The sequence below is a fragment of the Eptesicus fuscus genome, chromosome 10, assembly GCF_027574615.1.
Source record: "Eptesicus fuscus isolate TK198812 chromosome 10, DD_ASM_mEF_20220401, whole genome shotgun sequence".
Classification (NCBI taxonomy): Eukaryota; Metazoa; Chordata; class Mammalia; order Chiroptera; family Vespertilionidae; genus Eptesicus; species Eptesicus fuscus.
The window spans coordinates 9970522-9986234 of NC_072482.1; the positions used below are offsets into that span (position 1 = coordinate 9970522).

The following is a 15713-nucleotide window of genomic DNA, read 5'->3' on the forward strand; positions in this document are numbered from 1 at the left end:
GATCATGTGATACTTGTCTTTCTCTGACTGGCTTATTTCACTTAACATAATACTCTCCAGGTCCCTCTGTGCTTTCTCAAAGGGTAAGAGATCCTTATGTTTTACTGCTGCATAGTATTCCATGGTGTAAATGTACCACAGCTTTTTATCCACTCATCTACTGATGGGCACTTGGGCTGTTTCCAGATCTTAGAAATTATTCTGCTATAAACATAAGGGTGACTAGATTATTTCAGATTACTGTTTCAGCGTTGCTAGGATATATTCCTAGAAGTAGGATCAATGGGCCAAATGGCAGTTCCACATTTAATTTTTTGAGGAAACGCCGTACTGGTTTCCATAGTGGCTACAACAATCTGCATTCCCATCAGCAGTGTACTAGAATTCCCTTTTCTCCCCATCCTCGCCAGCACTTGCCATTTGTTGATTATTGTGGTAAAGACCTGGAGTAGGGGGCAGGAGAAGTCTAGAAGGGGTCAATGGGGAAAAAGAAGGGAGACATCTGTAATGCTTTCCAAAATAAAGATAAATTTTAAAAACAGAAATAAAATAGCTGAATCATAATAACCAAAAATAAGTAAATAAAAAGTGACCAGATTCCATGAGGAAACATTAAAAGCAGTCTCCTATTTCCACTACTATTCAATATTGTACTTAAGAGCCTAGATATTGCAATAGAACAAGAAAGGGAAATTAAAGGCATATAGATAGAAAAAGTAAATTGTCTTTAGTTGCAGATGATATGGTTGCTAGCACAGAAAACTCCAAAGAATCTAAAGAGACATGTTATAACACTGACAGTAGAGTTAGAGTATATATCAACAATGAAATGAGAAAATGTAACTTAAAAAATGACACTGTGTCTGTTAGGATCCTAGCATAAAACAGAATTCATCCCAGATAGTTAAAATGAAGAGACTGTATTGAAAGAACTACTTACAAAGATATGGGATGAATTAGGGGCCTCAACAATGAACAGTACAGCGCTCAGACTAGCAACATTGGGGATCCATTATTATATGTAAGGCCAAAGGGACAGATATAAAGAGAAAGTTAAGCTAGGAGCCCAATTATGTCACCATGGAGAGAGGCTGCCCTGTGGGAGTTCTAGTCTCAAAGGGAATACAGCTACTGTCAGAACCCAGTGTAGAAATAGAACCGGGAGCAGTAAAAATAACCTGACCTCACTGGAGGGCTCAACCCATCAGGATCCCAACAGACAAGGGACCCCAGGTGATGTAGTTTCTTGGGTTCAGCCACCTGGAGCAAAGAGCAAAACAAAGTAAAGAGATGTCTATGGGATGGTGGGTCTATGAATAAAAATGATATTAATTCTCCCCAATTTGATGTACATATTTAATGCAATTAAAATCTCAACAGATACACAAACAATGAACATTCTGAAAAGGAAATTATAAAAGCAATCCATTTATAATAGCATAAGAATAATAAAATGCTTAGTATTAACCAAAGTGAAAAACTTTAACAATGAAAGCTACAAAACATTGATGAAGAAAATTAAAGAAAACATAAATAAATGGAAATACACCCCATGTTCATGGGTTGTAAGACTTATTGTTAAGTGTCAATAAGTGTCAATAATTTTGATATTACCCAAAGCAATCAACAGAATTAATGCAATCCCTATCAAATTCCCAAGGACCTTTTTTGTAGAACTAAAAAACAAAACCATTCTAAAATTCATATAGAATCTCAAGAGGCCCTGAATAGCCAAAACCATCTTGAAAAAGAACAAAACTGGAGGATATACACTTCCTGACTTCAAAACCCATTACAAAGCTACAGTTATCAAAACAGTGTGGTACTGGCATAAAGACAGACATATAGAGGAATGGAATAGAATAGAGAGACTAGAATGCACCCTCTCATTTATAGTCCAATGCTATTTATGCAGGCTGCCAAGACCATTCAATAGGAGAAAAAATAGTTTTGTTTTTTTTTCAACAAATGGGGCTGATAAAACTGGATATCCACAAGCAAAAGAATGGAGTTGGATCCTTACCTAACACCATTTACAAAAAATAACTCAAAGTGGATCAAGGACCTAAATGTAAGTCCTAACACAATAAAATTCTTGGAAGAAATTACAGGACAAAAGCTTCACAACATTGGATTTGGCAATGATTTCTTGGATATGTCTCCAAAGGCACAGACAACCAAAGAAAAATGGCCTTCTTGAAATTTTAAAAATTTGGGCATGGAAAGATACTGACTATAGAATAAAAAGCAAACCACAGAATGAGAGAAAGTATTTTCAAATTATATAACTTATTAGGGGCTAAGGTCCAGGATAATAGAGAACCCTTAAAACTCAGTAACAACAACTGAACACCCAACTTGAAAAGGGGCAAAAAATTTGAAAATATTTTTTTCCAAAGCAGATATATGAATGGCCAATAAGCACATGAAATGATGCTCAATTAATCGTTAGGGAAATGGAAATCAAAACTACAATGAGATACCACCTCATATCCATTATGATGGCTACTATCAAAAAATAAAAATAAAAGTGCTGGCAAGAATGTGAAGAAATTGGAACTTTGTCACTGTTGGTAGGAATTTAAAATGGTACAGCCACTGTGGAAAACAGTATGGAGGGTTCTTAAAAAAATTAAAAATAGTACTACATATGACCCAGCAATTCCACTGTCTCTTTGAAAGCAGGATCTCAAAGAGATATTTCTGTGGTAGGCAGTTAAACAGAGATGAGGAGAGTAAGAACAAGGACGATGGGACAGGTACAGAAGGTCACCAGGGAGAAAAGTCCAGGGTGACCCTCCCTCCCCTAGCATATCGATGGTCAATCTGTTTAGATCCCCTGACCTAGAGATAACATCCCTAGAGATAACATCCTGGCCTCAGTTGTATTTCAGTTCCAGGCTCAGAGAAGCAGCAAAACCAGACAAGCAACACCAAGGCTGACCTCAGGACCAGCTGCATTGAATAATGACCCCCTACCTTGGCACCAATCAATCAGTGGAGACTACAATGCTGAAAGGGCACATCTGGAAATCTGCTGAATATTCTATTGAGCTCTTCCCCTGGGACCACCCCTAAAATCTACACCCTTAAAACCGTTAGGACTCAGGACTTAGCGTGCTCTCCTTCCCTGAAGCACACCCCTGCCTTTTCCTTCCTCCTCTTCCTTCCCATTCCCCCTGGCATGTCACCTTTACCTTCCTCACTTTTAAGCTCCAAGAGCCCTCCTTTTGCCTCTGTAACTTGTTTCCTAAACCCATTTCTTCTATCATTCACTTCTTCCACCTCTCTGATTTTTCTAAGTAAATATTCTCTTCTAGTTTGAGTCTTGGCTCTGAATTCTTTCCTAGCCAGAACTCAAGTACTGATGTTGCTGACCCAGGTCCAGTCTGACCCCACCAGTCTAACACCTGCTGCTGTTACCCCCGCTGCCAACATTTCTACACCCCTTCATAGTAGCATTATTCACAACAGCTAAAACATGGAAGCAACCCAACCTGACTAATGAATAGATTAGCAAAATATGATATATGCATACAATGTAATATTATTCAGCCTTAAAAGAAAGAAAATTCTGTAATATGCTATAACAGGGATGAATTTTGCGAACATTATGCTAAGTGAAAAAAGGCAGTCACAAAAGACAAATACTGTATGATTCACTTATATGAGATTCTTAAAGTAGCTAAAAATCATAAAGACAGAAAGTACCAGGGCCGAGGTGTGTGTGGGGAGCAAGAATTGGGTTATTGTTTAATAGATATTGAGGTTCAGACCTACTAGATGAAAAGCGTTATGACTATAGATGGTGGTTATCCTATATAATAAAAACCTAATGTGCTAAGTATCCAGTTGTCTGATCATCCATTCAACTAATCAAAGCGTAATATGCTAATGATATGCTAAGGCTGCTCAACTGCTCACTATGTGCACTGACCACCAGGGGGCAGACAGTCGATCTGCTGACCAGTCGTTATGACATGCACTGACCACCAGGTAGCAGACGCTCAGGTTAGTTTGCTGCTGGTGTCCGGCAGATCATGACGGACATGCCCTGGAGCCCTCCTGTGGTCCCTCCCCTGGATGGCTAACTTCCCGCATCCCTCCCCGGCCCCAATCGTGCACTGGTGGGGTCCCTCATCCTGGGCTGTGCCCTCTTGCAATCTGGGGCCCCTTGGGGGATGTCAGAGAGCCGGTTTCAGCCCCATCCCGCAGGCTAGGCCAAGGAACCCCACTGGTGCACAAATTCATGCACTGGGCCTCTAGTGGCTGTATAATTGTTACCAGGGAATCAAACTTCCCCGTCGCTCATGGGAGTGAGGTGGAGGTGCTCGGGGTACTGCTAAAATAAGAATTTTCAGAAGCCCCCACGGGATAATGGGATGTGGGAAAAGGCTTTATTTGCATGAAGTTACATTGCTCGGATTCCAAAGTTCCCTGCCCCTTAGCCAGTCCTGGAAAAAGTGCAGCTGGGGTTCCAGCAGTGTCAAAAGCAAGACCAGTGGCCAGAGAGTCTGCTCCATGGTGCGGCCAGGTGTAGTTCAGTATCCAAGCTAATTAAAATCCATTAGTCCATTGTGAAAGTCCCACATGGCTGTGCAGGCTCAGAGGAGCACACCCCCCACCCCCCACCCCCTCAGCAGGAGTCACAGGTGACTCCTTTGTTTGGAACTTCCTTTGTTTGGAAATTTAAATATTCCTTTGTTTAGTTCTAAAAAATTTAGAACTTCCTTTGTTTGGAAATTTAAATATTCCTTTGTTTAGTTCTAAAAAATTTAGAACTTCCTTTGTTTGGAAATTTAAATATTCAGGTTTCCTACACTGGTAGTGGCCATGCCTATTTAAGCCCCTGACTCACTTAGCTTCCAGGTTTGACAGGTAAGCATCCTCCCATGTCACTCAGACCTTACTGGGCATGCATCTACATGTCCTTTATCTCGTCCCTTCCCCCATCAATCATCTGGGAAGAGACTTGGAGAATGTTAGATGCAGCTTTTTGGCAAAGCTGTATAAATGGCATGCCTATACTATTGGGTCTGCCCTTTCCTCCTTTCCTGTTAAATAATAACGAAGTTATTACAACGGCATCACAACAATGTGCAGCAAACACAGGGACTTAAGGTTGAACCCGGGCCAAAGGCACACGAAGTGGCCTGAACCAGAGGCTGTGCCTGGCAGCCAGCCAAGTTCAGCAGGTTCAGCCTTTTCCTGGAACCCAGCTCTCTCTGAAGCTCTGAGGAACCACCGGAAATACTGGTCAGCTTTCCTGGGACAGGGTGTCCAGCCCAGAAATAATGGCAGGATCCCAGACCAAGTGATCAATGGTGGGTGGAGGGAGCTGGCAATGGGGAAGGAAAAGAGAGGGCTGTCGGGATCCTGAGCCCCTGTCAGATGGCAGGCTCCAGCGGATGCTTCTGCCTACGGCAGTGTCAGGGGCTCACTGTGCCCAGCACAGGCCCAGACAGGACAAAGAACTCCAGGGAATGCTCGCTGAGCCAGCAAAGGAGGCGGAGAGCTGAGGGTTGGGAGGTCCTACCTGTAATAGCTGGGGTGGGGCTGGTGAGGGGGAGGAGGGCTCAACTATCAAGAACACACAACCTTATTTTCCTCTGATTTCATCAGCTACAATCACGTGAGCAAAGGTGTCTCTGCCCGACCCTGGGGTGTAGAAGCAGGGCAGGGCCACCCTTACAGAGCACTGGTACCTGCTGAGCACTCCCTCCTCATTCCCCCCTGTAAGGCAGGTCCCATCTCCGTCCGGATTGTGCAAGTTGCCCAAAGGGATGCTGTCAGTAAGAGGCACAGCTGGGACTCACACCTGGGTATGTCCTGCTTCAGAGATTGCACTTTCAACCACTCTCCATACATCCGACAAATCTTAGTGAGCACCACCTGTGTCGGGCACGGACCCAGGTGCTGGGAGCACAGCTGGAACAAACCCTGCCACAGCTCCCACAGAGCCCCCACAGCCCCCACAGAGCCCTGCGGACCCCCCAGAGCCCCATGGGTCCCTGAAAGCCCCATGGCTTCCCAAAAGCCCCATGGGCCCCCCACCCAGAGCTCCACGGCCCCCCATAGCCCCACGGCCCACTCAGAGCTTTCATGCTAGTTGGTGGAGGGGACAGACAATACAAAGCGAAAAACCACATGCAACCAAATAACATAAAGTCAAAATGAGACAAATCCTGTGAAGAAAAATAAGGTAGGATAGGGTCAAGTAGGGGCTGTTACACTTTTTCTGCAAAAGACCAGATAGTAAATACTTATGGCTTTGTCGGCCACACGGTCTCCCTTGCAACTATTCAACTCTGCAAAAGCAGCCTGGGAAATATGTAAATGGAGGTGGTGGCCCAGATTAAGCCTGTGGGCTGTAGTGTGACAACCCCAGGGACAGAAAGTAGCTGGCGTGTCTATGTGGAAGAGATGTACTTAGAGTGGTCAAGGAGGGCTCCGCAAGGTGACGGCATCTGAGCAGGGACCTGACTGACGCAGGCAGCGAGCCCTCTGCTCCCAGAGAGGGAGCAGCCAGTGCGAAGGCCCGGCACCGTGCCTGGAGGAGAGGCGGGGAGGCAGCGGGCGGGGAGGCAGGTCAGTGGGCCCAGGCCCCGGGGAGGACTTTAGTCTCAATGTGACAGCAAGCCTCCGGCACTTACGAGCTTTGTGGCCTTGGGCAAGTTAATGAACTTCTCTGCGCCTCATTTCTGAATGAACTGAATAACAATGGTACCCACCTCAGAGGGTGGAAGGACCTGGTGAGCATAAAGCTCTGAATGAATGAATGCTGCCGAGATTAGTACTAATATCGGACGAGGCAGGAGCTGGGAGAAGTGGGGAGAGCTTCCGTCAGACTCACCCACGATGTCCACCACGTCGGGCCGGATGAGCGGCTCTCCACCCGTCAGCCGGATCTTGTCCACACCTTCTTTCACGAAGAGCCGCGCAAGGGTCAGGATCTCCTCTGTGGTCAGCAGGTCGGCCTTGGGCGTCAGTGGGACCCCCTCCTCGGGCATGCAGTACTGGCCTGCAGGGAAGGAGCGTGGGGGGATGATGACAGCAGCCAGGCCCGTGATGTGTCCACTCCCAACGGGCCAGGACTTTCTCCGGACCCCACCCAGACACTGAGGTGGTACAGACCCTAGGCCAGGTTCTCTCTGGGCCTCACCTTTCTCATCTGTGAAATGGTAACACTCCCTCCCCACTGTGGGGGAGCTGAGGGCACAGGTTAAAGATAAGCCAGGTAGAGGGCGAGCCTGGCTTGAGGTAGGGGGACGCCATAATACTGACTCCTCAGTGCTGGGCATGGCCTGCCCGGAGGGCCAGGGCCGGGGCCCATTCCTTCTGGCATTGTTCACCCTCTTTCATTTCATCTGGTTTGGACAAACAGCTACCCTTCCGTGTGTGCATCATGGGGTGAAAAGGCTGGGAAGTACTCTCTGGCCTGGCAAAGCCGCTGTTCTCTGTAGCTACAACCAGCCTATCTACTCCAGATTACTGTCCGCACTGTGATCGGTTGGGAAATTCAGGTACTGTATCAGGGCCAGGGAGCAGAATGGGGTAAAGGAGGTGAGCCCTGGCAGGGGAGGGCGCCATCCCCACCATCAGTTTTGGTGGTTCGGTGCTATCAAGGATTGGGACCAGATCTGTGAGAAAGTCATGACCGCTCCAGAATTGGTCTTTTAAGACTGAACACAAATGTTTAGTTCCACATTTATATATGCACACACATATTTCCTGGGCCATGAAGTGAACACAGTTCTTACTGTGAACTACAGAGGAAGGAAGGGAGGAGGAGAGGTGGAGAGGGAGGGAAGGAGGGAGGAGGGGAGGGGGGAAGGAGGGAGAGGGAGTGCCAAGAAACTTGAGAAGTCAAGCAGCGGATACACCCCCAGGAAAGTCCATGTGGGATTATGAAACGAGGACTCTGCATCATCTTGGCCCCAGATGACCTTGGGCAAGTTAATGAACTTCTCTAGACACTGGGGTGTCTCCACAGCTGGAGTGTTGGCCATGGGCCCTGCTGTGGACCTCACAGTTTTGGTGTCTAGCGGGGCACCCTGGCACATCCTGAACGCTGGGCACTGCAGGGCAACAGGAGAGAGGAAGAAAGAACCCTGAGGAGTGAGAGATGCAGATTCAATCTCAATCCCAAACACAACAGCAATCCTCTGCTCAAATCTAATCCCACATAGAATCCAGCTTCCAGGATCATAAAACTCAGCATGGACCCCAATGTTGTCCTGAACCCCACCTGGCAAGCAAGGCAGAGGGCAGTGGGGAAGTTAGAAAGAGGAACTGGGGACACCGACAAGGATTGCTGGCATGGGGAGATTTCGGCAGAGGAACGGGGAGCGCAGAGAGGGCCCGGAAGGAGACTCACATCTGAGGTTGCACTTCTCAGTGAGGGAGATCCGCAGGTAGCTGTGGTGGCGGCCAAAGCTGTCGGTGAGGAAGGCAGAGAAGGGGGCCGCGTGCTCCCTCAGGAACTGCCTCCGCCTGGACAGCTCCTGCAGGGACAGGTCAGGTCAGAGTGGAGGACAACGCAGGGGTGGAGCAGGGGAGCCCGCCTGGGGGAAGCCCACCTCTGGGACATAATCCCTTCCCATCTGTGCAGCAGCACCTCTCACCTTTCCAGCCCTGTGGGTCCCGCAGCCCTGAGGGAGCTGGGGTTCCCCCTCCCCCAAGACTGCACTGAGGGAAGGACCTGCTCTGTTGGAGTCCTGACCTGTAGGACATGCGCACCCCCGCCCTCAGAGGAAGCCTGCCCAGGAACAAATGACTCGCTATCTCTTGGACAGGTCCCTGGGAGAGAAGGTCCAGGAAGGAGGCAGGTAACTGAGGCACGGTGACACCACCGCTGCACGGCTGGGACTTGGTGAGCCACCTCTCCAACCAAGGCCTCCCCTTGACCATGGGAGGCAGAAAGAGCTCTAGGCAAAACCACCAACTCTGGGTGTCACACAAGCTGCCTCCCCCTTAACTATCTCCCTGTTGGCTGGGGTCCCCAGGGTATCCCCAATGCCCAGGAGGACCCAACAGGCCAAGCCACCAGGAGCAGATGGGGAGGGTATACACATGGGAGGGCTCCCCGCACATAGGCCAAGGGGCGAGGACAGCACAACCTGGGAGACCTGCAGAAGGAATGAGGCTCCCAGCCCCCAAGAGGGCAGAATGGAGGGGCAGGAATGACCGTGCAGAGATTACTTGTCTTTATCCTTCCCGACCCACTGCAGGAGGAAGAATTACCCACCCGTTGTCTGAGGCCTATAGGGGAGGAGGTTGCTGGAAGGCCCAACCCCTGCTGAGGAGAAAAGAAGCAGCCGGCCTCACCTTTTCCAAAGTCTGACTAGTCTGATCTCCTACCTTCAGAGCAAAACCCTGGGTCAAGACAGATGCTGACGAGATCATTGCTCCAAGAAGGAACATTTGCAAACCATCTTCAAGTTCCAAAGAATGTTCTCTGTTCAATTACTTCCCGCACCTTCTCCAAGGAGGATTATAACTAAGGCTTGGATGGGGTCCAAGAACACCCTCGGCAGAACTGGATTCAAATCCAGGTCTCTGATTCCAAGTTCTAACTTCCTTCCTCTGATTGACAGGGTGAGTCCCAGAAGATGCATGGGGCAGTACAACGGGCGGGTGAGGAGAAGCCATTTCTTTAGAACCTTTAGAACTAAGAAATCAGGACCTTGGCAGTCATCCCCGAGGCCGATGGGAAGGGCTCTGATGGGGCAAGAACCCTGGCTTCTGGGCCAGGTGTGACCTTACACACTGGGAAAGCGCCCTAACTCCTCAAGGCCTGTTTTCCCAGCTGTAAACTAAAAAGGAATGAGCTGAGGGGAGGGGCAGGGAGCTGGTATTATTTGTAATCTAAGAGGCAGAAGGCCTCAGGCCCTCCTGAGGTCCAGGGTAACTTCGCCTGCACCCAGGAGGGAAAAACATTTAGGCCAGTGACCTCCTCAGCCCTGGCTGTTCCACGCAATCACTTGGGAAGCTTAAGAAAAAAGTTCCTCTGGAGATCAGTGAATTTGATCTCTGAGCACTTGTGATTTTAATCTCTCCAGGTGATTCTATTGTACAGCCAGGGCCAAGGGCCACAGCCGGACTCGGAAGAGAGAAGGGACAGGAGTGAGGGTGTGGGGGTGTGGGGGTGCTCCCGTCAAACTGCCCTCACGCTGCCCACACTGAGGCCAGTTCCCCACGTCCTCTGAGGAACCCTGCTCAGTTACGGCCAGTGGAGCAGCAGTCACTTCTCTGAACTGCTGGCTAATACCATCCTAACCATACCTTCCTCCCTCGCTCCCACCTCCTTGCCAGCAGTAGCCTTGAGGGTGGGGCAGGGGACACTCAGAGCCAAGAGTCCCACTGGCCACCAGAGCCCAGGAGGTCGGACACCTGGGAATCCAGATGTAGGGCAGAGTTGCACCTGCTTCCCCATCAACAGCTATTTGCAATTCATTGATTTGTCAGTCACCCCAGACCCCACCTCCTCACTTGCCAACAGGCCTCTCCTGACCCTCATCTTAACATACAGGGGAGGTGGCTGGGTGAGGGAGGCGCCAAAATAAATCCAGGAATTGGGAGCAAGTGAGGGCCAAGGAGTATGACTCAGCAGAATCAGGGAGCCAGCAGTGTAATGGGGCATCCACAAGGAAATTAGATGCTCTGTTCTGGCCAGGCAGGGGCAGGCCCAATTCCACTTTGAGACCTGGAGTGACCTTATCTAGGTTCATTCAGACTCTGTACTGCCCGCACCTGCCCAGCCTCCTATACACACACACCCTCTCTCGCCCTCTCTCTTTCTCGGATATTAACAAGCCTCATCCCTGCCTCTTTTCTCCTCCAACTGCATATCCTCACTTTTGTTCTTCTAGTTTCTTCCTTTCCCTTAAATCTCCTTGAGGAAAAAATACCAGTGCCAGTCAAAGGAGCCCAGGACTCAGAGGGCAGGGCCACAGGCAGGGTAGCAGCAATGCCTCCCCCAGGAAGGGCTATACATATCAGAATAGAAAGCCCCAGCTGCTCAGATTCCCAGGGCCCAGCCTGGACCAGGCTGCTTCCCGTGTGGGGAGCCCTCCTGTGGGACTCGGTATCCTGGTGTCTACACTACATGTCAGTAGCTAGTGGCAAACTGTGTCCACAAGCCAAGAGGCAGGCTCCTACTCCAAAGAGAAGGTTACACTGGGGTCATCACGCATTTCCGGGCTGGCCTCGACTGCCCACGTGGTGTAGCGTGGTACAGCGGCTCCCGACTCTGCTTGCCCATCAACATCACTGCAGAGCTCCTAGTACTGAGGCCAGAGCCCGCCAATGGCTCTGGGATGGGGCAAGCTTTGGATCTGTGTGTGTTTGAAGGGCTGGAGCTTCCTCCCTGCAGCCAGGGCTGAGGACTCCTGGCCCAGCCACCCCAGGACAAAAGCAGCAGCAGCTGGTTTACTCCGGGGTAGTTGCTGTGGTTCTAGCACAGGCTTTGGGAGTAGGCAAACCTGAATTACAAGCTTGGCTCTGCTCCTTACGAACTACCTGTCGAGCTAAATTCTTTAAGCCTTGGCTTCCTCATCCATAAAGTGTGGATAATATTTCTACCTAACTCGATGGGCGGTGTTCCTGGCACAGAATAGGTATTAAATATGTGATTCCTGCCATTTTCTTAAAATAACTCCTACTTAAACACGTATTCAATCATCAATCAAGTATTCTTGAGCAGCACTAGTTGTGAGTGCTAGTTTTCCCACCCTTCCCAGTCCTGCAAGGCCCTGGCCTTCCCACCCACGGCTGGGACGTGACCTGCTGTCACACCACCAAGGCACCGATGCCAGTGCCAATAACCAGTTCTCAGCAGCCTACCACATGCTACCTGCTTACCTCTTGTCTCCCTGCCCAGGGCGGACTGGAGCGGAGTGGAGTGGCGTGGACAAGGGTAGTACTAAGGAGTTAAGCGTCTCCCCGGGCATTGGTCACTTGGGCATTAGATTTCAATGGTAAAGGCCAGCCCCGAATAGCTCTAGAGTATACACAGGGTAGCAGGGTTATTCAGGAGAAAAAGCACACGCTGAACTCGAATATCAGTGGCCCTGCCTGACCAGCAGTTTGCAATGATGTATACCCCGGGTGCCCCCAGATTACCTCTGCCACGTGAGAGGACTCAGCACAGCGCCCAGCCCCCGGCCTCACTCCCTCCCCCCCTTACCCCACCCTAAGTGTGAGGTCTTCACATCTCTGGCTCCTGGCGAGGAGTGGCACACTTACCAAAGCAAAGCTTTTACAGAGCTGCCCAGGCTGGGAGTCCAGATAACACCCTGCTTGCCCTCTGTCTCTTTCCCTCCATGTGTCCTGCCCCAGGCCAGGCCCTGCGGTCCCTCCTACCTTCTCCTATACCCAGTTCCTTTCCAGAACCTCTCTCCACCATCTCTCCTTTCCAGCCATTTGCACACCGGGGTGCCGTGGCCTTGCAGAGTCCCTCTCTCCCCTGCCTGAGGCAGCTGGCCCAGCACCTAGACCAGTCCCCTGTTGCCCCAACAAAGCCCACACGGAGCCTGAGAGGTAGGAAGAGGGGTGCAGTGCTTCTGGACTCGGGTAAGCCTCCTGGAGAAGATTGTCCGGGCCGCCCCATCACAATGGCAGGTAGCCATCTCTCCCCTTCCCACATCCCCACATGCCCACGTGCCCACATGCCCACGGCCCCACACGCCGCCACTTACCCTTTCTACATGTAGAAGCTGCTCAACCTGTCCTTGGACCAGTCCAAGGCCTCCTTTCAGCCAGCCTCACAGTGGCTCTCTCACATCCGCGCCCCAACACAGAAATGTTAGCTACCCAGTGGCTTGCCCCTCTGTCTCTCCAAGCAACGCCTCCCCATCCCAAACCAGAGGGCCAAGGCCCTGTGCGGGGTGTGGGAAAAGGTACCCTGCAGGAAGGAAAGGGGGACAGGGGCCCGGGGGCCCCCACCCCTGCTCTCGCGAACTGGCAGGCTCTGGGATAGGCTGACCACATGCGCCTCCAGGCCTCTCTCCCCTGAGAGTCTCCAAGGCATTCTGTGCCCTCCCCACCGTGTCAAGAAGGGCTGCTTCAACCCTCTGGTGAGGACCTGAAGAGGGAAGGAGTGGCAGCCCAGGAGCCAGGGAAAATTGGAGGCCGAGCAAGACTGCAAACTCGGGGCTCCCTTTCCTGTGCCTATGGCCCATGCCCCTCACTTGGGTTTCAAACAATCAAAACTATCTGCTGACTCCACTGCAGGCAGATCCCCGGGCTGAGCACTGTGGGCAAATTCCAAGAAAGGCGGGAGAGCATCCAGCACTCAAGGGACAACCTGTCTGCTGAGGACAACGCCAGAGGGGAACGACCGAGATGGGCGGTCTGTGGTCCAATAGCTGACAGAATGGCTATCTTGAATGTCCACGTGGGAGGGGACTGACGGGACACCGCATGGGCCAGTGACAGCAAAGATAATAATTACAACAAATACACACTTAACAGAGCACTGACGTGTGCCAGGCTTTGTTCTAAGTATGCGTGTGAGTATATATACATTATTAACCCTACAACCACCTGATTATCATTCCACTTTACAAATGGGAAGGTGAGGCCCTGAGAGGTGAGGTTCACACAGCTGGGAAGTGGCAGGGCTGGGACTCAATTCCAGGCGCTCTGTCCCACAGTCCATGTTCTTCCCTGCTCATGACAGCTCCCTTCCCAGGGCAAAGGAAAGGGCAGGGGCAGCGTCTCCCCCGTCCTCCCCACAGGCACCGGAGTTTGAGTTCCTGCCCCTTTCCAGCCCTGTGACTCAGGGGAGTCACTTCATAAGCCTCCACACTGAAATACACTCTGCCCTTCACATTTACAGACTGACTCCATGCGTTACTGTGAGGACTAAAGCCCTGAGCACAGGTCCTCTCACGAAAGGTATAAAATGAGCTAGAGGCGGGGCAGGAAGAAACCTCCCTTTTCTGGAACTGTTTAAAGATCTCTCAGCGATCTCTGCTTTCCTCCCTCCCCCTCAATGGAGTTCAGAGGTCAAGAATACTGAACATTTTCTCCATTCCCCGGCAACCGGACCTGTTTATCTGAGGATCCCAGAGGGGACTGCACGTTAGGCTCCCCCTCATTGGGCAGTAGTGAGGGAGGTGGGGGAGCAGGATCTGATGAACCCCAGGACTTGAAGGCTCGTGCTGGGAGACGGGAGGAGAAGGACCAGATGGGTCTAGAACTAAGGTTTCAGCAAATAAAAGAGATGCTTCTCCCCAAATTATTCTCTGACCACAGGCACAACACAAGAGCAAACTTCAAACTTGTGATTATAGGAATCACTCTGAGGGATGCTGTCAGGGACTGGGAGGTGGGAGGAGGGGGGGAAGGGGCTCCCTACCCTGAAGAGATAGATACGGAAGCCCTAACCTGAAGGGCCCAGGTCCTGCTCCCGGCTGCCTTAAACGAAGCTGAACCTTCCTGAAGGAAATGAAGATGAAACAGAAAGTGAGAGCCCTGTGACCACCCAGGTGACAACTGCCTATTGGTGGCACCAAGGTGACATTTGGGGCAGTGTCACACTTTACAGAAGGGTGTCTCAACAACACCTGGTCATACCCAGACAAGTCCGCTGGGGGATGGGGAGGAAACTGTTTAAGGAAGAGGTTGAGCGTGAGGCGGGGCTGAGAGGGGTACTGATAACATCTCCTAGGACCCAAAGCCCTATCCGCCTGCCCCCCACCCCCGGAGGCCACTCAGACCTGGTGGGGGCTGCAGGGCTGGTGGGCAGGGAGGCGTTTAAGCAAGACCCCCAAGGAGCGAACCCCTCCCCCACCCTGAAGTATCTGAGAGACGGACAGTCCATCTAGGGAACATCACGGCACTCCTCTCCCCACCCCCAATGAAGCGACGAGGAGTCCCTCCCAGAAGCGCTGGCCCCAGGCTAGCCTGGGTGCTTCTCTGGGCATAGGGGGCAGCTTGCCAGGCAGCCGCTCCCGGGAGGGTGCAGATGCGGGCGAGCGGGCTCACCTCCGCCGCAGATTGGGAGGGCTCCCCGGGTCGGGGCTGCGTCACCGGAGCCCCTGAGCTGCAGCTCCGGACACTGGACCCCAGGACCCGCCGCAGCATCCGGGACACGGGCCGCGTCGCCATGGAGCCTGTGGGCCTGGCCGAGACTCGCCTGAGTAGCCGGCTTCGGGAGCACTCTAGCCCGGGGCTCGCCGCCCTGGGTCATCTCGGCCAGGGCGGGCGGGGGCGGGGCCAGCGCAGCCAATCGGCGATGGTTCCGAGCCGTGCAGCCAATCGGAGAGGGCCCCGTGCCGCGCAGCCTTCTGGGAGTTGTAGTCCACGCCGTCTGCTCTCTCTCTATGCAGGGTAATAGTTTCTAGGGTTTGGAAAGCACAAGTTCAAACTCGGAGGAAAACCGAGGTCTTTTCCTACAGGCTTCTCTGGCTGTTCTGGTTCCGTACCTACGCAGTGATGTAACTGGCACAAAGTTCTGTAGGCAGAGCAGGACTAGGGACAGGTGAATAAAGCATTGCTTTGGGTGCAAAATTTAAATAAGAGTGTGCCAATAAAGTAGGTAATCAAGATAAATAATATTTTAATGCAATATTTTGAATAGTCAGAATAAATGCAAAAAAATTATCAACATTTTATATAAAAACATTATCTCACCCTGCATGCTTATAACTCATCTCACTCCCTCCACAGTAGTCTAGGCCCTGGTTGTAGGACGGTCGGTCAGCTGC

The 15713-nt window shown here is 51.1% G+C and overlaps 1 protein-coding gene across 3 annotated transcripts in view; it reads right to left on the bottom strand.

The window, feature by feature from the left end:
• Nucleotides 1–15192, bottom strand: part of MOCS1 (molybdenum cofactor synthesis 1) — a 44549-nt gene extending 29357 nt beyond the window's left edge. For all 3 annotated transcript variants that reach the window (XM_028161177.2, XM_028161176.2, XM_008151942.3), the window contains exons 1-3: nt 14992–15192; nt 8378–8504; nt 6854–7021 (exon numbers count right to left, since the gene is read on the bottom strand). In XM_028161177.2, coding sequence (XP_028016978.2) covers nt 6854–7021; nt 8378–8504; nt 14992–15114 — 418 coding nt within the window. In that variant the 5' untranslated portion in view covers nt 15115–15192. The remainder of the gene's footprint in view (nt 1–6853; nt 7022–8377; nt 8505–14991) is intronic.
• Between the last annotated feature and the right edge of the window lie 521 nt (nt 15193–15713).